Source organism: Rattus norvegicus, chromosome 1 (assembly GCF_036323735.1).
Source record: "Rattus norvegicus strain BN/NHsdMcwi chromosome 1, GRCr8, whole genome shotgun sequence".
NCBI classification, from domain to species: Eukaryota; Metazoa; Chordata; class Mammalia; order Rodentia; family Muridae; genus Rattus; species Rattus norvegicus.
Genome location: NC_086019.1, coordinates 240,442,290 through 240,459,659, shown reverse-complemented (window position 1 = coordinate 240,459,659; position 17,370 = coordinate 240,442,290). Strand labels below are relative to the sequence as shown.

Here is a 17,370-nt window from a genome sequence, read left to right as displayed (position 1 = left end):
GCCACTAAGACCTTAGAAGTTTCCTCCCGGGGCTGGGGATTTAGCTCAGTGGTAGAGCGCTTACCTAGGAAGCGCAAGGCCCTGGGTTCGGTCCCCAGCTCCAAAAAAAAAAAAAAAAAAAAAAAAAGAAGTTTCCTCCCTTCCCTAAGGTTTCACTGACAAATCAAGTAATTCAATTTATTAAAATCCTACCCAAGCACAAGTTGAAAGCTCTATTTGGATACCCAATTCTGTGCTTCTCTGTCCCCAAAATGTGCTACTTTGCTACCCAAAGTTCTTTATTTCAAAGGGTTCAAGTTTATCATCTTTGTGTATATGTTTCTATAAAGTATCCTCCAGAAAAGTATGAATATGAGTCTGTAGGCATTGTATTTGTGTATGGGTAACATGGGGTTCTCAAGGTCTTTATATCTTGTTAAAACAAAATAGAAGGGTTAGAAACGGCTTTGTGATAGAACACTTGCCCAGGATGCTGAAGCCTGTGGACTCAATCTCCAGTACTGAGGGAACAGGGAGACAAAATATAGCACATAAACAAGGGTACCTCCATAAAGCTTTTCTGTCACATGTGGGTCACAACCCCTTTAGAGGTCAAACTACCCTTTCACCAGGGTCACCTCAAGTCATCCACATATCAGATATTTGAATTATTATTCATAACAATAATAAAAATTACAGGGATGAGGAAGTAATGAAGATAATTCTATGGTTAGAGGTCACCATAACATGAGGAACTGTATTAAAGGGTCATAGCATTAGGAAGGTTGAGAACCACTGTTCTAAAAGAGTTTAATGGATGACTAGGTAGCTTAATTGGTAAGTGTTCTTGCTGTATAAACACAAAGGCCATAATTGATATCACCAGCATACAAATAAGAAGCCAGGAGCAGACCATTCTGTAATGTTTGTGTTAAATGAGTAGGGCCACCCACCCTAGTCAAATTTGTGAGCTACAAGTTTAGGGAAATGCTAAGAACCAGCCTCAGAGCTTAGAGAGATGTTCTGAGGAAAAGGTGTTTGAGACAAGCAAAAAGAATGACTTGAAGTCTTAGAAAAAGACAGCAAGTACAGTTTTTTTATTTTTATTTTTATTTTCTTTTTTTAGGAGCTGGGGACCGAACCCAGGGCCTTGTGCTTGCTAGGCAAGCACTCTACCACTGAGCTAAATCCCCAACCCCCACAGTTTTTTAAACACAGCAATAAATCAGAGATCTGCCTGTCTTTGAAAGCACAGACAATAAGCTTGCTGGGTGGGATCCAGCTCTAAGATCACCATTCCCTAAATCTCATTATCTCTTAACAAAATGGCTCATATTACAGCTGCCTCTGCTCTTTTAGATACATGAAGCCCCTCAGATAATTCATATTGTGTCCTTATATTTTGCATAATTGAGAAATTATATATTCTTGAACTTGTGTTTTCAGAGTTCTTTCCACAGCCTTAAGGGCTATCCTGAAGGTCACAGCATTTACCTTTTGGTAAAGACATTAGACACACCCCCTCCTCCTGTATTCCTGCTGTTTCTGATTATCATGGATTCATTAACCTTGGAAGACATTCCCTTGAAAGAACATAAAGTAAAATATATAAACAAGTCCTGCACCTAGCAACTGTCAACACTTGTGGAGGCCCACACCCTGCTGGCTCTGCTCCTGGGGCAGAAACTGTGTCACACCATCCCTCCTGAATGGCCATGCAGGATTTGGGAAAGACCCTGTCTAAAACCACAGAAAGTGAGAAGGATAGAGGACTTCCTCTGTTAACCTCTTGCCTCCACATGTACATACCCACGTGTACACATTAACATACCACATACACACACAGATGTACACACTCAAAATAAATTCTACCTTGCTCTAGAAACTAAAGTCTCCACACCATAGTCCAAATAGCATGAGTTATATGTGTTCATTCTTTTCCTAGTGTTATAGAGAACAAGTCCTTCTAGCCTCTACTGCAGTACCCTCCATGAAGCCAATGGATAGAGAGAGTCACCATGTAATGCTTTGTATGAAAAGGCTGTGCCATGAAGGACGAATGAGTTCCTACTGTTGCAAATATGTCTATGCTGGTACTCTATGGAGGTTAGCATGTCTCAGTAGCCAACCATCTCAGTGCCCAACATACTAAATTTAACTCCCACTTATTCTCTTAGCTGTACAGGCTTAATGACATCATCCAACTGATCCTGTGGATACTTATTCCTGGAAATAATGTCCACCTCCATCATTTCAAATATTATAGACCTTGTTATTAAAATAAATCTCTACCTTCAGCTTATTCTTCTCCCATTAAGTAGTAAGTTCTACATATTCAATGGGTGTATTTATGTAATAGTTACTATATTTTAATATTTGAAAGTCTGTCTGTCCTCTTTGCCATGTCCCTTCCTCTATATTATCCCACTGTGTGCACGAACACACACACACGCAAAGTGACCTATAGACTAGACAGTTACATATGCTATTATTTCCCTTGGAACAACCTTGACTGCCAAAGTCATGATGTCAGGGATGTGATGTTTTAAAATTCAACTCCCCAGTGCTGAGAGAAGACTTCTGAGAACAGTACTCAGAAAGTACATGAGAAAAAAAGAAGAAAAGGTGGGGGTGTGTTTAGCCTACTTAACAGTGTAGCAGACTGGGTGAAGAGGGCATATTTGTGAAAGAAGCATGTTTCTCACAGAGGGTGGGATAGCCAAGGCCAAAGCTATGGCAGGCTCAGTGTCTGTTGAAGTTCTGCCTTCTTCATAGTTGGTGGAATTTAGCTCCCATGTTAGAAGCTGTCAACAAGCTTGGTTGGGCATGTATAAGGGCACTGATCTTACACAAAGCCTTTCACATTCTAAAAGGTCCTTTCCTCAAATACCATCACCACTGTAGTTAGGAACTGTCTAACTAGGGTTACTATTGCTCTGTGAAACACTGTGGCACAAAGAAAGTTGGGAAGGAAAGGGTTTATTTAGCTTACACTTCCACATCACCATTTATCATCAAAAGAAGTCAGGACAGGAACTCAAACAGGGCAGGAACCTGGAGGCAGGAGCTGATGCAGAGGCCATGATGGATGCTGTGTACTGACTTACTATTCCTCATGGCTTGCACAGCCTGCTTTCTTGTAGAATCCAGGATAGCAATCCAGGGATTTCACAACCCACAATGGGCTTGGCTCTCCCCAATCCATCACTAAATAAGAAAATGCCCTTCAGACTTGCCTACAGCTTGCTCTTATGAAGGCTTTTTCTTCTGTTCTTCTTTTTTAACATAATATGGCTTTTTGGTGATGGATTTCAACCCACCTTGGCATGCTGAGTTCCAGTAGAATTAGGTGCATCTTCTCCCATTGTGGCAAAGTAAGGCAGCCCAGTTAGCTGAAAGTGATTCAAAGGCAGGCAACAGAGTCAGATACAGCCTCTGCTCCTGCTGTTAGGAGTCCCCCATAAAAACCTAGCTGCACAACTTATGTATGTGCTAAGAGCCTAGGTCCATCCCATACACACTCTCTGTTTTGCAGTTCCATCTCTCTGGGTCCCTATAAGCCCAGGTTATTCCTTGTTTGTTTGTTTGTTTGTTTGTTTGTGCTTATTCACTTTACATCCCACCAACTGCCTGCTTCCCAGCCTCCCCCTCCCATAATCCTTCCCCCATCCATCCCTTCTCCTCTAGCAGGTGGGGGCCCCTAAATATCTACCACCCTGGCACTTCAAGCCTCTGCATGGCTAAGCCTACCCTCTCCCACTAAGGTCAGACAAGGCAGCCCAGCTAGAAGAACATATCCCACAGATAGGCAACAGCTTTTGGGAGAGCCCCCACTCCAGTCATTTGGGACCCACATGAAGGTTAGGTTGCACATCTGCTACATATGAGTGGAGAAGCCTAGGTCCAGCCCATGTATGCTCTTTGGATGGTTCACTCTGTGAGAGCCCCAAGGGTCCAAGTTAGTTGACTCTATTGGTCCTGTGAAGTTCCTATACCCTTCAGGGCCCACAGTCCTTCCCCCTATTCTTCCATAAGAGTCCCCAAGCTCCATCCACTGTTTGGCTGTGGGTGTCTGCACCTGTCTGAGTCAGCTGCTGGGTGGAGCCTCTCAGAGGACAGCCATGCTAGACTCCTGTCTACAAGCATAGCAGAGTATCATTAATAGTGTCATAGTGTCAGGGATTGGTGTTTGCCCCTGTAATAGGTCTCAAGTTGGGCTGGCTATTGGTCCCCTCGGTCTCTCCTCTATCCCCCATCCCTGTATTGCTTATAGACAGAATAAATTTTGGGTCAAAAGTTTTATGGGTGGATTGGTGTCCCTATTTCTCCACTGGGGTTCCTACTGGAATACAGGAGGTAGCCTCTTCAGGCTCCATATTCCCAATGCTGTGAGTCACAACTAAGGTCACCCCCATTGGTTCTTGGGTGCCTGCCTTATCCCAGGTCACTGTCACACAAGCCCAGGTTATTGTTAATTGAGGTTTTTTTCTTCTCAGATGACTTTAGTTTGTGTCAAGTCGGCATAAAACTCTCTAGCATAGGAGTGCACACAGGAATTTGGAGATGGTCAATAAGCATTCAAGCCATAGTATCTACAAATCCAGAGAATTGGTACATTTTCAGTTATTTGATAATTGAAATAATTTTAAGTATTTTGACAAGAGGAACCTCTGGGATATTCTAGGTTTTAATTTCTCCAGGTAGCAAAAGCCTGGTGGGCATTACCATGGCTGAATGTCAGCCCCAATAATTTTTTTCTCTTTCTTTTTCTTCTTCAGGTTACAAACTCAGCTGCCAACAGTCCCGGCCAGATGACTCTTCATCTCAACCCTTTCCTGGTGTGTGGAGGGGATGGATTCACTCACTCCAACTTCGATGGCTGCGTTGCCTCTGCCCTGAGTGTCGTGGAAGCTTTAAAGAGTTATATTTAGTGTCTGTGTTTTTGTTTTCTACAGTTACTTTGCGATTTTTGTTTTCACAATCATATTATTAATTGTTCTATTTTCCTTTCTATGGAGAGAAATTGTTTGGGAAAATGTCTTCATGTTCTGTCATTTTTAATATGAAATATAAAAACTATTATAATTGATAGCTACCACCCATAAAAGAATGATAATTTCTTAGACTACTTCTTCCCCAATTTTCTGACTTTTCATTATCAAGCCTTATGGAAGCAAAATGGTGCTTATAAGTCACAAATAACCCAGCTCCAGAATTATTCTAAATCAAAGTTCTCTTTCATGGGAAACCTTTATTATCCATTTGAAAACTTCAGTTTTCAACAATCACTACCAAACCTCATCTTACAGCCTCACACATATAATTGAAATGCAAGATTTCTCCAAAACATGAAATAACTTCTGTTTCTCGTTTACTTTCTGAGTTATTAAGACTCTGAGTAGTCAGTCCCATAGACTACAGTTTGAAGAACTGCTCGAGCCACAAAGGGACCCCCTGTAGGTTGTCAGAAAAATGACATGAATCATCTTCATTTTTCAAGTCACACAATGCTTTTTTACCCTTAAGGCAAACTCCAGTCTTCACATGTGAGATAAAAGTTAAACAGAAACTGAGAGGAAGTCTATCAATCTTTAACACCAGGTCCCCTGTGGCTGCTGCTGTCCGTTATGGTACTCGGACTATGTCATAGATAATGAATTTCCTGTTGTTCAACAAAAACCCTCCTAAACAGAAAATAGATACATTTCAAACCACTCAATAGTCCCTAACATAGCAGTTTGGCATGTCACCCATGTACTTCAGGGTTTGGTCCCATGATGGCTGGCTTGAGAGAAATTGAACCTAAGATTTTCAAGCAAGCTGTGTGTTGTTAATTTGGAAAGCAAAATAATGCTATTTTTGCCTTTTAAAAATAGATTGTGTGGGTGTAAGGTTAAATGTTGCTAATCCTGTTATAAGTCATGCTCGTGTAGTAAAGTGGTAGTCATGGGCTCTTCTCTAAAATCTATAACCTTATGAAATCTGGGGAGTCCGCTAAGTTTCCAGTATTAGACATGAGTTTCATCTTGCTGAGACGGTTTGAGTCCTATTAGACAGCAGTTGGTTACTACCACGATAGGACTGCTTCTATTGCAGCCTTGGGGATATCGTGCCTTGCTGATCATTGCTGTGTTCATGGGTATCACAAACAGAGACGACTAGTGATTCCTTCCGTCTCCTTTTGGCCAGCTTACATAGCACCTTCCAGTACTGTGAGAACTCGTCTCACGGAGGAGACGTTCAGGCCAGACCCTACCCTTATCTTCTATGTCCTACTTCCAAAGTGTATAGTGTCTTCAACAACAGAGTCTCGCCTTCAATCTCCGGAGGCAGCAAAGGGCAACAACAATAGGATATAGTGTTTAGGGATTCCCCTGGCCAACAATTCAAATGGGATTTTTCCCATGGCTGGAGGTGTTTTGTTGTTAGTCTATGGCTCTTGTAGTAGCATTGCCTGCCTAAATAGCATAACTTCATCTGAACTGTATTTATCCCTCATCAAGGAAGTCTTTCTTTGTCAGATGGAGACCACTGAAAACTACAACTGGCCAAAATGCTAAGAGCAACTGATCATGAGGTGCTTGGCCCCTGGGGCTACAACTACAATACAATGGCTGTTCCTAAAGCTCAGGGAACATCAGAGGAGGCAGAAAGATTGTAAAAGCCAAAAGACCAAGAAATCTGCTGTGAAATTGTGTCTCCTAGAAATAACAGGGAAGATATGCCCATGATACCTCAATAGTGTGACTGTCTAAATGAGACCTGAACAAGGACACCAATAGACATGATAGGGGAATCCCATGGAGCCCCACCCCTGAACACTGAGCCACAGTAAACTAAGGAATGCCGAGAGACAGAAAATTGGTATTTCCCAGAGGGAAGCCTCCTACCTGATTATCAATTCCAAGTGGTCAGCTCTGAGATCACAACCAGAAAGCAATACTAAACAACAGACTTAGCAAGTATTATTTATGTATTTATACATACACGTAACAATATATGAAGACAAGAGACCATGAAATTGAGAGTGGAGATTGGATAAGAGAGGAGTTTGAGGAAGGAAAGGGGAAGGGGAAAATGGTGTAATTTTATTTTTTGATGATTGATGATGATGATGAAGAAGAAGAAGAGGAGGAGGAGGAGGAGGAGGAAGAAGAAGGAGAAGGAGAAGGAGAAGGAGAAGGAGAAGGAGAAGGAGAAGGAGAAGAAGAAGAAGAAGAAGAAGAAGAAGAAGAAGAAGAAGAAGAAGAAGAAGAAGAAGAAGAAGAAGAAGAAAAGAAGAAGAAGAAGAAAAGAAGAAGCTGAAATTTTAATTTTTAAATAATTTTTTAAAAGATTTAAGGCTGGCCTCAAATTTGCTATTAACCAAAGATGACCTTGAGTTTATTATCCTCCTATATGTGCCTCTTAAATGCTGTGTATACTACTATCTTGGTTACTTTCCTGTTGCTGTATTGAAGCAGCATGAACAAGACAACTTGCAGAACAAAAAGAGTTTATTGGGGCTCACAATTTCAGAGAATGAGTCCATGACCATCATGGCGAGGAGCAGCAGGAAGGCAGGCATGGCACTGGGACAATATCTGAGAGCTTATATCTTGAGGCACGACCAAGAGGTAGAGAGCTAACTGACATGGGTTTTTGAAACTTCAAAACCCTCCTAGAGTTGGCAAACCTCTTCCAATAAGGACATACTTCCTAGTCCTTCCTAACAGTTCCACCAACTGGGAAGCAAACACTTGACTATATGTGCCATTTCACCCAAATATATGGGTGCCTTTCTCATTCAAACCATCCAAACCACCATGCACCGTTCATGTGATGCTGGGTTCTAAGCCCAGGGCTTTCTGCATGGTAGGCAAGTACCCTATGTACTGAGATACACCTCCAGCCCCTATTTCGTTTTGAAAGCAAAGAAATAATTGTCTCAGCTCCTAAACTAGGAAGCATTTATCCAAAGAGTTTGTCCCTTGGTAGTGCTTAAATTACATTCACTTTCGTGTATGTTACGTATGCAAAATGCATACCTACACAAGCACTAGCAGAATCCTCTGGTTTATCAACAAATTTGGATCTGTTCTTCTGGCATGTGAGGATAGCTCGCCTTTTATCAATGAATGGGCAAAACTAAAACACAAAAGTGCCTGCATATGGCTAATGTCACTCCATTTGAAAGCATAGAAAGGATAAATAAATTGCAGTTTCTGATGTAAAATAATGAAAATTGATTTATTGCATGATTCTTGTCCATGTTTGATTAATATTTGTCTTTATTTTCTCTTCAAATACCTAAAAAATTCATTCAGTTGTTTTTACTATTTTGTTTTAAACAGATATACATCTGAAGTCATTGGACAGAAAATGTCTCGAACCTTTATGAACAATGGAATACTTATATCCTACAAGGGAGGGAAAAAACTTGTAAAGAGGGAGATGGGTTAGTAGTGGAATCATTCTTGCAAGACATTCCTAAGATATTTCATAGCTGTTCATTCTAAGCATATTATTCTACAATTTTGTTAAGATGTTCCAATGTGAGCAGAGACTCCATCCTCCTCAGAACCGAGATCATTGTCACCTCACTGTTTCAGTCATGCTGAAGACCCCTGCTGCATTTGAACTTCCACCTGCTTCTTCCCCTTTCGAAGAAATAGCTAAGGAAGTCCATGTTCTAGTAGCTATTGGAAGGATGCTATAAAAGACTGCAGGGCAAAGAAGTCCACCATTACCCCCTCAGGAAGATGGGAGTCAACCAAGCTTAAAACAGTGCTGGGGTGCACGTCTACTTCACAAGACCACACATTGCCACCGTATTTCCAAGTGAGGACTTTTATTAGTCAAGCCAGGCAGGGAAAGCTGCTGTGTTTTGAAAGGAGCATATTCAAGTGAGAAACGGCTTGAGCAGTGGGGTGATTTAATACTTGTTAGCTGATAAATATAGCCTTTGCCAGAATAAACCTTTATGATGCCCGTTGAAAAGCTTAATTACTGAACCGTCTCTGTGCATCTTGCTCAGGCTGCAAGGGTGACAAATTACAGCAGCAGAATAGTGTTTGCTCCTTTGGCGTTTCTGAAGGAGAAGGGAATGCCTGAAAATCACCAAGAAAGCAGTAATAATCCCAGACTAGATATTACTGGGGAGAAAAAAGATGCTTCTTTGAGTCACCAAGCCTTCTGCACATAATACCATCCTACCAACCCCCTCTCCCACCTACCCACCACTTTTTTAAGTGAAAAGGCCCAAGGTCAGTTTTACATTTTCCTGGCATTTCATCTTCATCGAAGTATGTGGGTACATAACCTTCCATGCCTCATCTCCCCAGTGCCCCTGTGAAATAGTCAGGACAGGAAATTCATGTCCACATTTAACAAATAAAGAAACCAAGGCCTAGAGCTCGGCCAACCAAGGTCATATAATGACATACCAGGACAATAACCCACACTTCCCGTGACCCATTTCTATTACTGGAACCACTCAGCTTCCAGATGAACATGATAATTACAGCTGGCTGAAATAGTCATCGGGGGGTACAGTCCACACCATGTGGTCGTCTTACTGCTTTTGCATTTTCAGAGGGCTGACACTAATCCTGGCATAATACGTATGGGGGTCTAAGTAAAATCCCATAAGTACTGGCTAAGTGATTTGTACTCCTCTCATTTCCCCTGGCTGGTTTATCACTTTGTGGTGAGAGGAGGGGGTGGTGCTCAGGAAGACACTTGCCATGGGAATAGCTTCATCCTAATGACCCTGAATTACCATCCAGCAGTACTTATCTCACTTTATGTCCGTCCTTCCTTCCGTCCATGTGTCTCTTGTCTATTCATCCCCCTTGCTTCATTCTCTTCTTTTCTGCCTTCTTTCGTTTCTTCCTTCCCAGTAGTTTCTCTTGCTTCTTCCTGAAAATTAATTTCCAGGTGTAAATCCAGTATCAAAAGTGTGATCCATTGTGTTTTTCCTTGCTTTCGCATGTCAGGATTTTGTGGCGGTTGTTACCATTGTTTCTAATAATTTAAACACCTAATATTATTATTCACAGCTCTGGTTTCTGATTTCCAAAAGCCAAGCGAAATCTAATATAAAGCTTTAAAAACTGCCTGTAGCTCTCAGTGATCTCAGGGCTAATCACTTCAAAAAGTGGGTAATTTCTTTATACTAGTGGCTTACTTTTCCTGACATATATGGCAAAAGTATAGCCAGGTCTATAGTGGATACTTAAAATATAAATCAGTCCCCACCCTAAGAGTCTATCTGGGGAAAGCAAAACCCAGGGAGTAGGATTCAGGGCAAAGGCAAAGGAGCTGGCCATTAGATTTTTGGTGCTATCTGAAATACCTGAGGCTAGATGCTGTGTACAGAGAAGCAATTTCTTCTGTCCACGGTTCTGAAAGCTTGTTATCAGCTTCCATGAGTCTCGTGACATAAGGAATAATAGTATTGTTGGGGCGGGGGGTGGGGGCGGAGATCACATAATCGATAGGAAGCCAGAGTGAACCAGTTTATCTCACATCCACACATGGATCCATTCCTCCTTTCAGGCAAGCCTGTACCGTCCCCTGGAGTAAAATCTGTTTTAATGATTGAAAGGATTTTGTTCCTTCCTCACTGTATGACCTTGAGGCAATGACTAAATCTCACCAGACTCCTTTTACCTCTGAAGACTGAGTCAATGCTACATCCCTGATGAAGGAAGGAAGCAGGAGGAAGGATCAAGTAGATCTTTGCTGTGTCTGGAAGGCTGTAAAGGTCAATTTCCCTCAGTTTTTACCTGAGCCATGGAGAGGCAGATGTGTAGGAGTGTGTGCACCAATAGTGGATGTTTTAGTGACTTTGATATTGCTGTGACAAAGCACATGGATCAGCTTATAGAAGGAAAAAGATTGTTTGGCCTCACAGTTGCAGTGTTAGAGCCCATCATGGCAGAGCAGATGCATGGCGGGCGGTAGGAGCTAGGAGCTGAGGGCTTCTGTCTTGAACCACAAGCAGAAAGTAGAGAAAGTGAACTGGAATTAACATGTTTCTTTTGAAACCTGGGTGGTTTGGATGGGATGATTTCCTGTTGGTGGAATTGTCTAGGAAGGATTAGGCGAAGTTTCACTGGGGGTGGACTTGGAGATTTCAAAAGCTCACACCATACCCAGCTTCTCTCTCTCTCTCTCTCTCTCTCTCTCTCTCTCTCTCTCTCTCTCTCTCCTCTCTCTCTCTCTCTCTCTCTCTCTCTCTCTCTCTCTCTCACACACACACACACACACCACTCACTCACTCACTGGTTCAGTATTTACTCGTCAACAAAGCTAAAAGATGAACAAAGCTGGGCTCAGATCATAGAAAGTGCTTAGTAAACATCTCCCTATCCAGTGAGTGAATGAATTCAGCCAAGCACCATTTCTTTTTGTAATGTCTAAAGGCACCAAAAGAAAGCATGATTGTGGCTGAATGACCCCACACAACCAAAGCAGACCTACCTTGTCCTCAGTAAAGGATGGCACTGCAAAAGCTACGTGCTCCTCGTGGAGCATCTGATCAATGACATTTGGTTTCAGAAAGTCCTTGCAGTGAGCTAATGCCCATCGTTGTGAGAGAAGGGAAAGCAGAAAGCTGTTCCACCCCTGAGAAAAGTAAACATATGTACTTCATACCATTCCTTGCTGCTTTCCAGTTAAAGATTTCTGCAGAAGAAGCAAGAAAAGTGGGCAGAAAATTGCACCTGGGTACAGAAACCTGCTGAGTCTGCCTTCTGATCTACTTGAAAATCTGGGATTAAATATACTGATGCTTATTTAAAATCCAAATAATTGAGTTACCTGGAGAATTCAGTTGAGGTAATTTTTAACTATTCTATACTATGCCATCTATTAAGGTAAGATCTTTATAAAATGATGGGTTCTTTTTTTCTGTTCTCTTTTGCTGCTTATGGGTTTAGACAACACAATGAAATCAAATAGGTTTTTGCAAATATGAGGAATTGGCACTTCATTCAAATGTGGTACACTCTAGAGAAACGTATTGCCTTTTACCTTAGAATCTTCAGGGTCCAGAATTGCACCTAACACCCATTAAACGAATAGGTCAAAGGCATTGAGACATCAACAATTAGGATATGACACCATACTTTGTAATTGAGCTTTTACAAAATGTAACCAGAGGATCTGGAGAGATTACCCTATCACCAAAGTACTTGCCATACAAGGACAAAGACTTTAATTCAATTCCCAGTGCCCGCATTAAAAAAAAAAAAGAAACAAACAAACAAACAAAAACAGTTACCCTCTAATTAGTTTTCCAATATCAAGTGGTCAGCTCTAAAAACATGTGCACACAGGCAATTCTAAATGGACTTAGCATGTCGTGTTTATCTATTTATTTGTGTGTAGGGGGTGCATGTGTGTGTGTGTGCATGTGTGTGAACCTGTGTGTATGTGTGTGCACGCGTGCATGTACATGCATGTTTGTAAAGAAAAGAAGCAGTGAATTTGAAGTTGGAGAGGGAATTAGGAATGTGGGAGAAGTTTGAGGGACAAGAAGAAGTTTGTAATTACAGTACACATACATGAAATTTAAAAACAAAAAACAAAAAACCAAGAACATCCCTAGGGCTTGCTAGTCATCCTGTCTAGCCAATGGTGAGCTCCAGCTTCCATTAGGTGGGAGTGGATGGGTGGGTGGGTAGGGTGGAGGGATGGGAATGGGATAAGGAGCTTGTAGAGGGGAAATCGGGAAGGGGGACAGCATTTGAAATGTAAACAAATAAAATAACCAATAAAAAAAAGAAAGAAAATAAAGTGAAGTCACTGAGGAAAAAAAAGACCTAATATTGCCTTCTGAAGCACACACAAGTACATGCACGACTCTACATATAACACACACACACACACACACACACTAAAAATAAATTAAATATTTTAAAAGTGAGTCTTACTTGTAAGTACATAAGCTCTCCAAAGACAACTCTCACATCTGACTTAGCTGACTGACATCCATCGTTAAACCTAGCAGAGCCGCAGCACAGTAGGTCCTTCAGTGAATGTGCGTTAAATGACCAAAGACTGAAGATGAGCACACCTCGACTTTAGAAGCTGACCTTGGCACAGAATCCTCAAAACAGGCTTTGTCTGTGTCCTTGGTATGTGTGCCAGAGAGGCAGGAGGGCAGGGCACCCAGACTCTCCTAGAAAACTTTTATCAGCACAGTGCTTTGGTGGCATAGTTTGCTGCTGGAATTCATCTAGCAGTGGGCAATCAGAATTCACTGGATGATATTTTATTTTCTCTATTCTTTCTCTTAAAAAGTCGTTCTAAAAACTGTTAGGCCTGGAGTGAGACAATTGCCAGATCAGCCTTACACCAAGGGCTTTAAACACTGTAGAAAGTATGCTTACCTGGCCTGTCCTGAAGTAATCAGGACCATTTCCCATGAACTAATATCCTGCTAGAAAACAGGAAATTAGTAGGGCTGGAGACATGGCTCAGGCGTTAAGAGCACTGGCTGCTCTACCAAACGACCCATGTTCAATTCCCAGCACCCACATGGCAGCTTTAAACTGTCTTTAACTCCGACAACACTCATACAGACATCCATGCAGGCAAGACACCAATGAATCTAAAAAGATAAAAAGAAGTAAATTATCAAGAAAAAAGAAAATGGCAACGTAGCGAACACATTATGGATGAGGAAGTGGAATGCGTTTCTCAGTTGAGGCAGGCTGTTCATCCTGGAAGAACTAATTTGCTGCATATTATAGGGAAAAGCTAAAAGAATCTATTAATAGCTGAAATTGTGAAGGTCTACAATTATTTCAATAGGTCCTGGAATTATAAAATTTCATTTTGTTATTTATAAAGCCTTGTGAAAATTTTAGAAAAGATGAATCACCTTAGGAAAAGTAGACGATTATAAACTAGCAAACATCCCAGCGAAGAGCAAATCAAAAGCATCACAGAGAAGGTACCGAGAGTCTCTAAACTTGGGTGTCCCATACCGAGACACAGAAAATACTTAAGATGTTGGAAAGAAAAGACACAAGGATTCCTGTGGTCCACATAGTTAGACTTAGAAGACAAGAGATTTCACTTTGAGGCTAATGAGAAGTGAATAAAGGTGAGCTATAAATATTCAACAGCCCATGGTTTTCTACATGCTATAATAAGCAATACAAACACAGCTTGCACATCATGTCAACAAAGAAACATAATTAATATTCAAAGGAATGAACCTAAGAAAGTATATAGAGAGCTCTATGGTGGGCTTTCTTTTAACCCTAAAACATAATTCTAATTTAATCTAGAAATTATTAACAGGTTAAAGCAACAACCAGGTAAAAAGCATGTAGTTTTGGTCCACTGTAAAGACAAGCTAGATACATTAGTCTACGGCTGGCTTAAGAGTGGTCACAACCGCCCTAAGCCATTATCTGTAATGTAGTACTCCCTGTGATGGTGGGAGGGTACAAGACCAATGAGAAGCAAAAGAACTGTGCAGCAAGTTATCGAAGAAACTTTGCAAACTATTTGTCTTTAAAAATTGTGATTTTTATCCTAACAACATATTACTTGTGCTTCAAGGAAAGAACATTATGAATCAGCAAGATTGTGAGGCCCTCCTGCAGAGGAGTTACACTCAACCTAGTTCTTTTCCTCTTGGTATCTCACTTAGTAAGGATAATTAAAATGCTAAAACATTGCAGTAAATATACAGATTCACAAATATATAAAACCATGTTTTGTCTCATGAGTTATAAAATTACATATATGTGTGTGTGTGTGTGTGTGTGTGTGTGTGTGTTTAAAATCCTGGTTTGAGTCATGGGTAAACCAAAACATGTAAGAAACCATAATATTATGCAACTTTCAGCATATCATATTTATAACTTTTTAAAAACGTGGAATGCTATGAAGAACTGAAAAAATATTAGTGGAAGTAGAAGTGTTCACAACATTTCTTTGCTCTGCATTGTCAATGTATACTTTAGGATTTTTTTTCTGCTTGCATTTTTTATTGTCTTTTATCTTTTTTTTTTACAGTCCAGTTGTTATCCCTCTCCTGTCTTCCTACGGTTCCTCATCCCATTCAATGTATTTAACAGAATAACTTTTAATTCAGTACTGTTATATCTTAAGAAGTCTCTCTTTTTAAACCAAGGATAGACCAGCAGCTGATGAAGACAGGTGCAGAGACCTACAGTTAAACATTAGGCGGAGCTTGGGGAACCCTGTTGAAGCATGGGTGTGTGGGGGGTGATAGGATTGCAGGAGACAGAGGAGATCAAAGACACCACAAGAAAACCCTTAACATCAACAAAGCTGGGCTCAAGGGGCCTCACAGAGAGTGAGACATCAGCCAGGAAACCTGCCTGGGTCAGCCTAGGCCCTCTGCACATTCCTTATGTTTGTGCAGCTTCCACTTCTTATGGGATTCCTCACAGCGAGAGGAGGAGCTGCCTCTGACTCATTTATCTGTTGTGGGACCCTTTTCCTCAGACTGGGCTGCCTCTTCCAGCCTTAATACAAGGGGAGGTGCCTGGTCTTACCAGAGCTTGATATGCACGGTTGATATCCAGGGGAGGCCTGCGCTTTTCTGAAAAAGAAATGGAGAAAGAGTGGGTGAGGGTTTGAGGGGAGGGGATGGAGGGGGAACTGTGGCTGGGATGTAATGTATGAGAGAAGAATATATTAAAATTTAAAAGAATGATTTATCATTTATCTACAACATAATTAAGAACTAGGCATAATAAAGAAAAGCTGGAAATCACCGAAACAACACCAACAGGAGACAGTTGAATAGATTTTGGTAGATCAAAACAACAAAACGTAACGCAATCACTTTCAAATGCACTCTGACAGCATGTTTATTCCTCATAGTGTTAAGAGTAATTCACAATACACTACTGTATGCTCTCCGTCTAAAAGCATGTGAGAGTGCATGCTTGTAGGAGAGGTTGGAAAGAGAAATGGGGGGATGATTTAATTACATTTCAATCAAAGTACATTTTTAAAAACTATAAAGTGCGTGTAATGTGTGATTAAAATACTCTGGGAGGCGAGATGAAGACTGGAAACAGAAGAAACATTTCTTAAGATGATACTGGCTTCTGACAAGATCAAAGGCATTCAGGTGGCATGGGCATACACCACAAAGAGATTTCAGGCAAAACTTTCCAATGTAGTGTGAGCTCACCAGCCAGTGAGAAAAGGTCATTCCAACTGCACTTCCCTCCTTGGCTGGGCCACAGCATAAAGATGGGAGGACAGAGTAGAGGCTCCTGGGTTATGAAGCACAGTTACCTGTGCAGAGGTTCATTGCCCTCAAAGTATCCCTCTCCCTCTCCCTCTCCCTCTCCCTCTCCCTCTCCCTCTCCCTCTCCCTCTCCCTCTCCCTCTCCCTCTCCCTCTCCCTCTCCCTCTCCCTCTCCCTCTCCCTCTCCCCCTCCCCCTCTCCCTCTCCCTCTCCCTCTCCCTCTCCCTCTCCCTCTCCCTCTCCCTCTCCCTCTCCCTCTCCCTCTCCCTCTCTCCTTCTCCCTCTCCCTCTCCCTCTCCTTTCTTCCCCTCTCTCCCCCTCTCCCTCCCTCTCTCTCACACACACACACCCCACAGAATTCGGGAGCCAGAGAAAAAGTTTCTGCAGGTGAGAATTCCTCCGCCTCCGTCAGCTTTTAAGGTTGCTGACAGAGGGAAGGTTCTAGTGATCATGATACTGGAAGGTCTGGAGGTGACCTGGCTGTGTGATATCAAATCAAGGTCAGCATCAGGGATGCCAGAGCTTGGATAAAGGAAGGAGATAGAATCACTAGAAAAGAGGTCTACCCACCATTTGCTAACTTGGACTTTTAGGTCTAGGGTCTTCACGATGTAGCCTGAATAAAAAAGGGAAAAAAGTACTCTTTTCTTTAAACTGCCACAGAACTGAGGGAGGAAGTTAAATTCTATCCAGAGTTAACTGTCTGATGGTTCTAAAGTAAAACAGTTAGACATATAGAAAGGCAGGTAAACAAATGGATAGATTGAAAGGGATCAGAGATGTAAAAGAGACTAAACTAGAAATTCAGATTAAAGTTAAGCAAGGATATCTGTGTTAAAGGAGACTTTAAAAGCCACTGAGGATGGTTGTCTCACTAATGGAATCCACCTCTGGCCCTGGGTGGAAACGCGATGTTCTGATCTCTCCCAAGATTAGAACATTCTGTGCAACTGTCTCCTCTCTTAAGAGGTAATTCAAGTAGGCCTGTCAATCACCCAGCCAAGGGACCGCCCCTCAGGAAGCCTGATTCACCTAAAGCCACGCTAAAGGTAGGAGAGCAATCATTATCCGCTTAATGAGATAATGTACTTTTCTCTCCCAGAACCCCCCCCCCCTCCTCAGCGTGGTCACTAAAGGAGCTACTGGTATGCAGCTTC

At 41.7% G+C, this 17,370-nt stretch overlaps 1 protein-coding gene and 1 long non-coding RNA gene across 9 annotated transcripts in view; one reads left to right on the top strand and one right to left on the bottom strand.

Moving 5' to 3' along the window:
• Rnls (renalase, FAD-dependent amine oxidase) overlaps window positions 1-8,958 on the top strand; it is a 272,771-nt gene extending 263,813 nt beyond the window's left edge. Inside the window, exons 7-8 of one of the 4 annotated variants that reach the window (XM_006231294.3) lie at window positions 4,758-4,911; window positions 8,313-8,958. In XM_006231294.3, coding sequence (XP_006231356.1) covers window positions 4,758-4,910 — 153 coding nt within the window. In that variant the 3' untranslated portion in view covers window position 4,911; window positions 8,313-8,958. Of the gene's footprint in view, window positions 1-4,757; window positions 5,082-8,312 lie in introns of those variants that run through there. The other 3 variants (NM_001014167.2, XR_010055152.1, NM_001399688.1) reach the window with 3 other exon arrangements.
• The window catches only part of LOC102548095 (uncharacterized), an 86,452-nt gene that overhangs the window by 6,213 nt on the left and 62,869 nt on the right, over window positions 1-17,370 (bottom strand). For 2 of the 5 annotated variants that reach the window (XR_010063235.1, XR_010063237.1), the window contains 3 exons: window positions 15,507-15,553; window positions 11,446-11,589; window positions 3,300-9,879 (listed from right to left, as the gene is read on the bottom strand). This is a non-coding gene — a long non-coding RNA (uncharacterized LOC102548095). The remainder of the gene's footprint in view (window positions 1-3,299; window positions 9,880-11,445; window positions 11,590-15,506; window positions 15,554-17,370) is intronic. The other 3 variants (XR_010063236.1, XR_010063234.1, XR_005499650.2) reach the window with 2 other exon arrangements.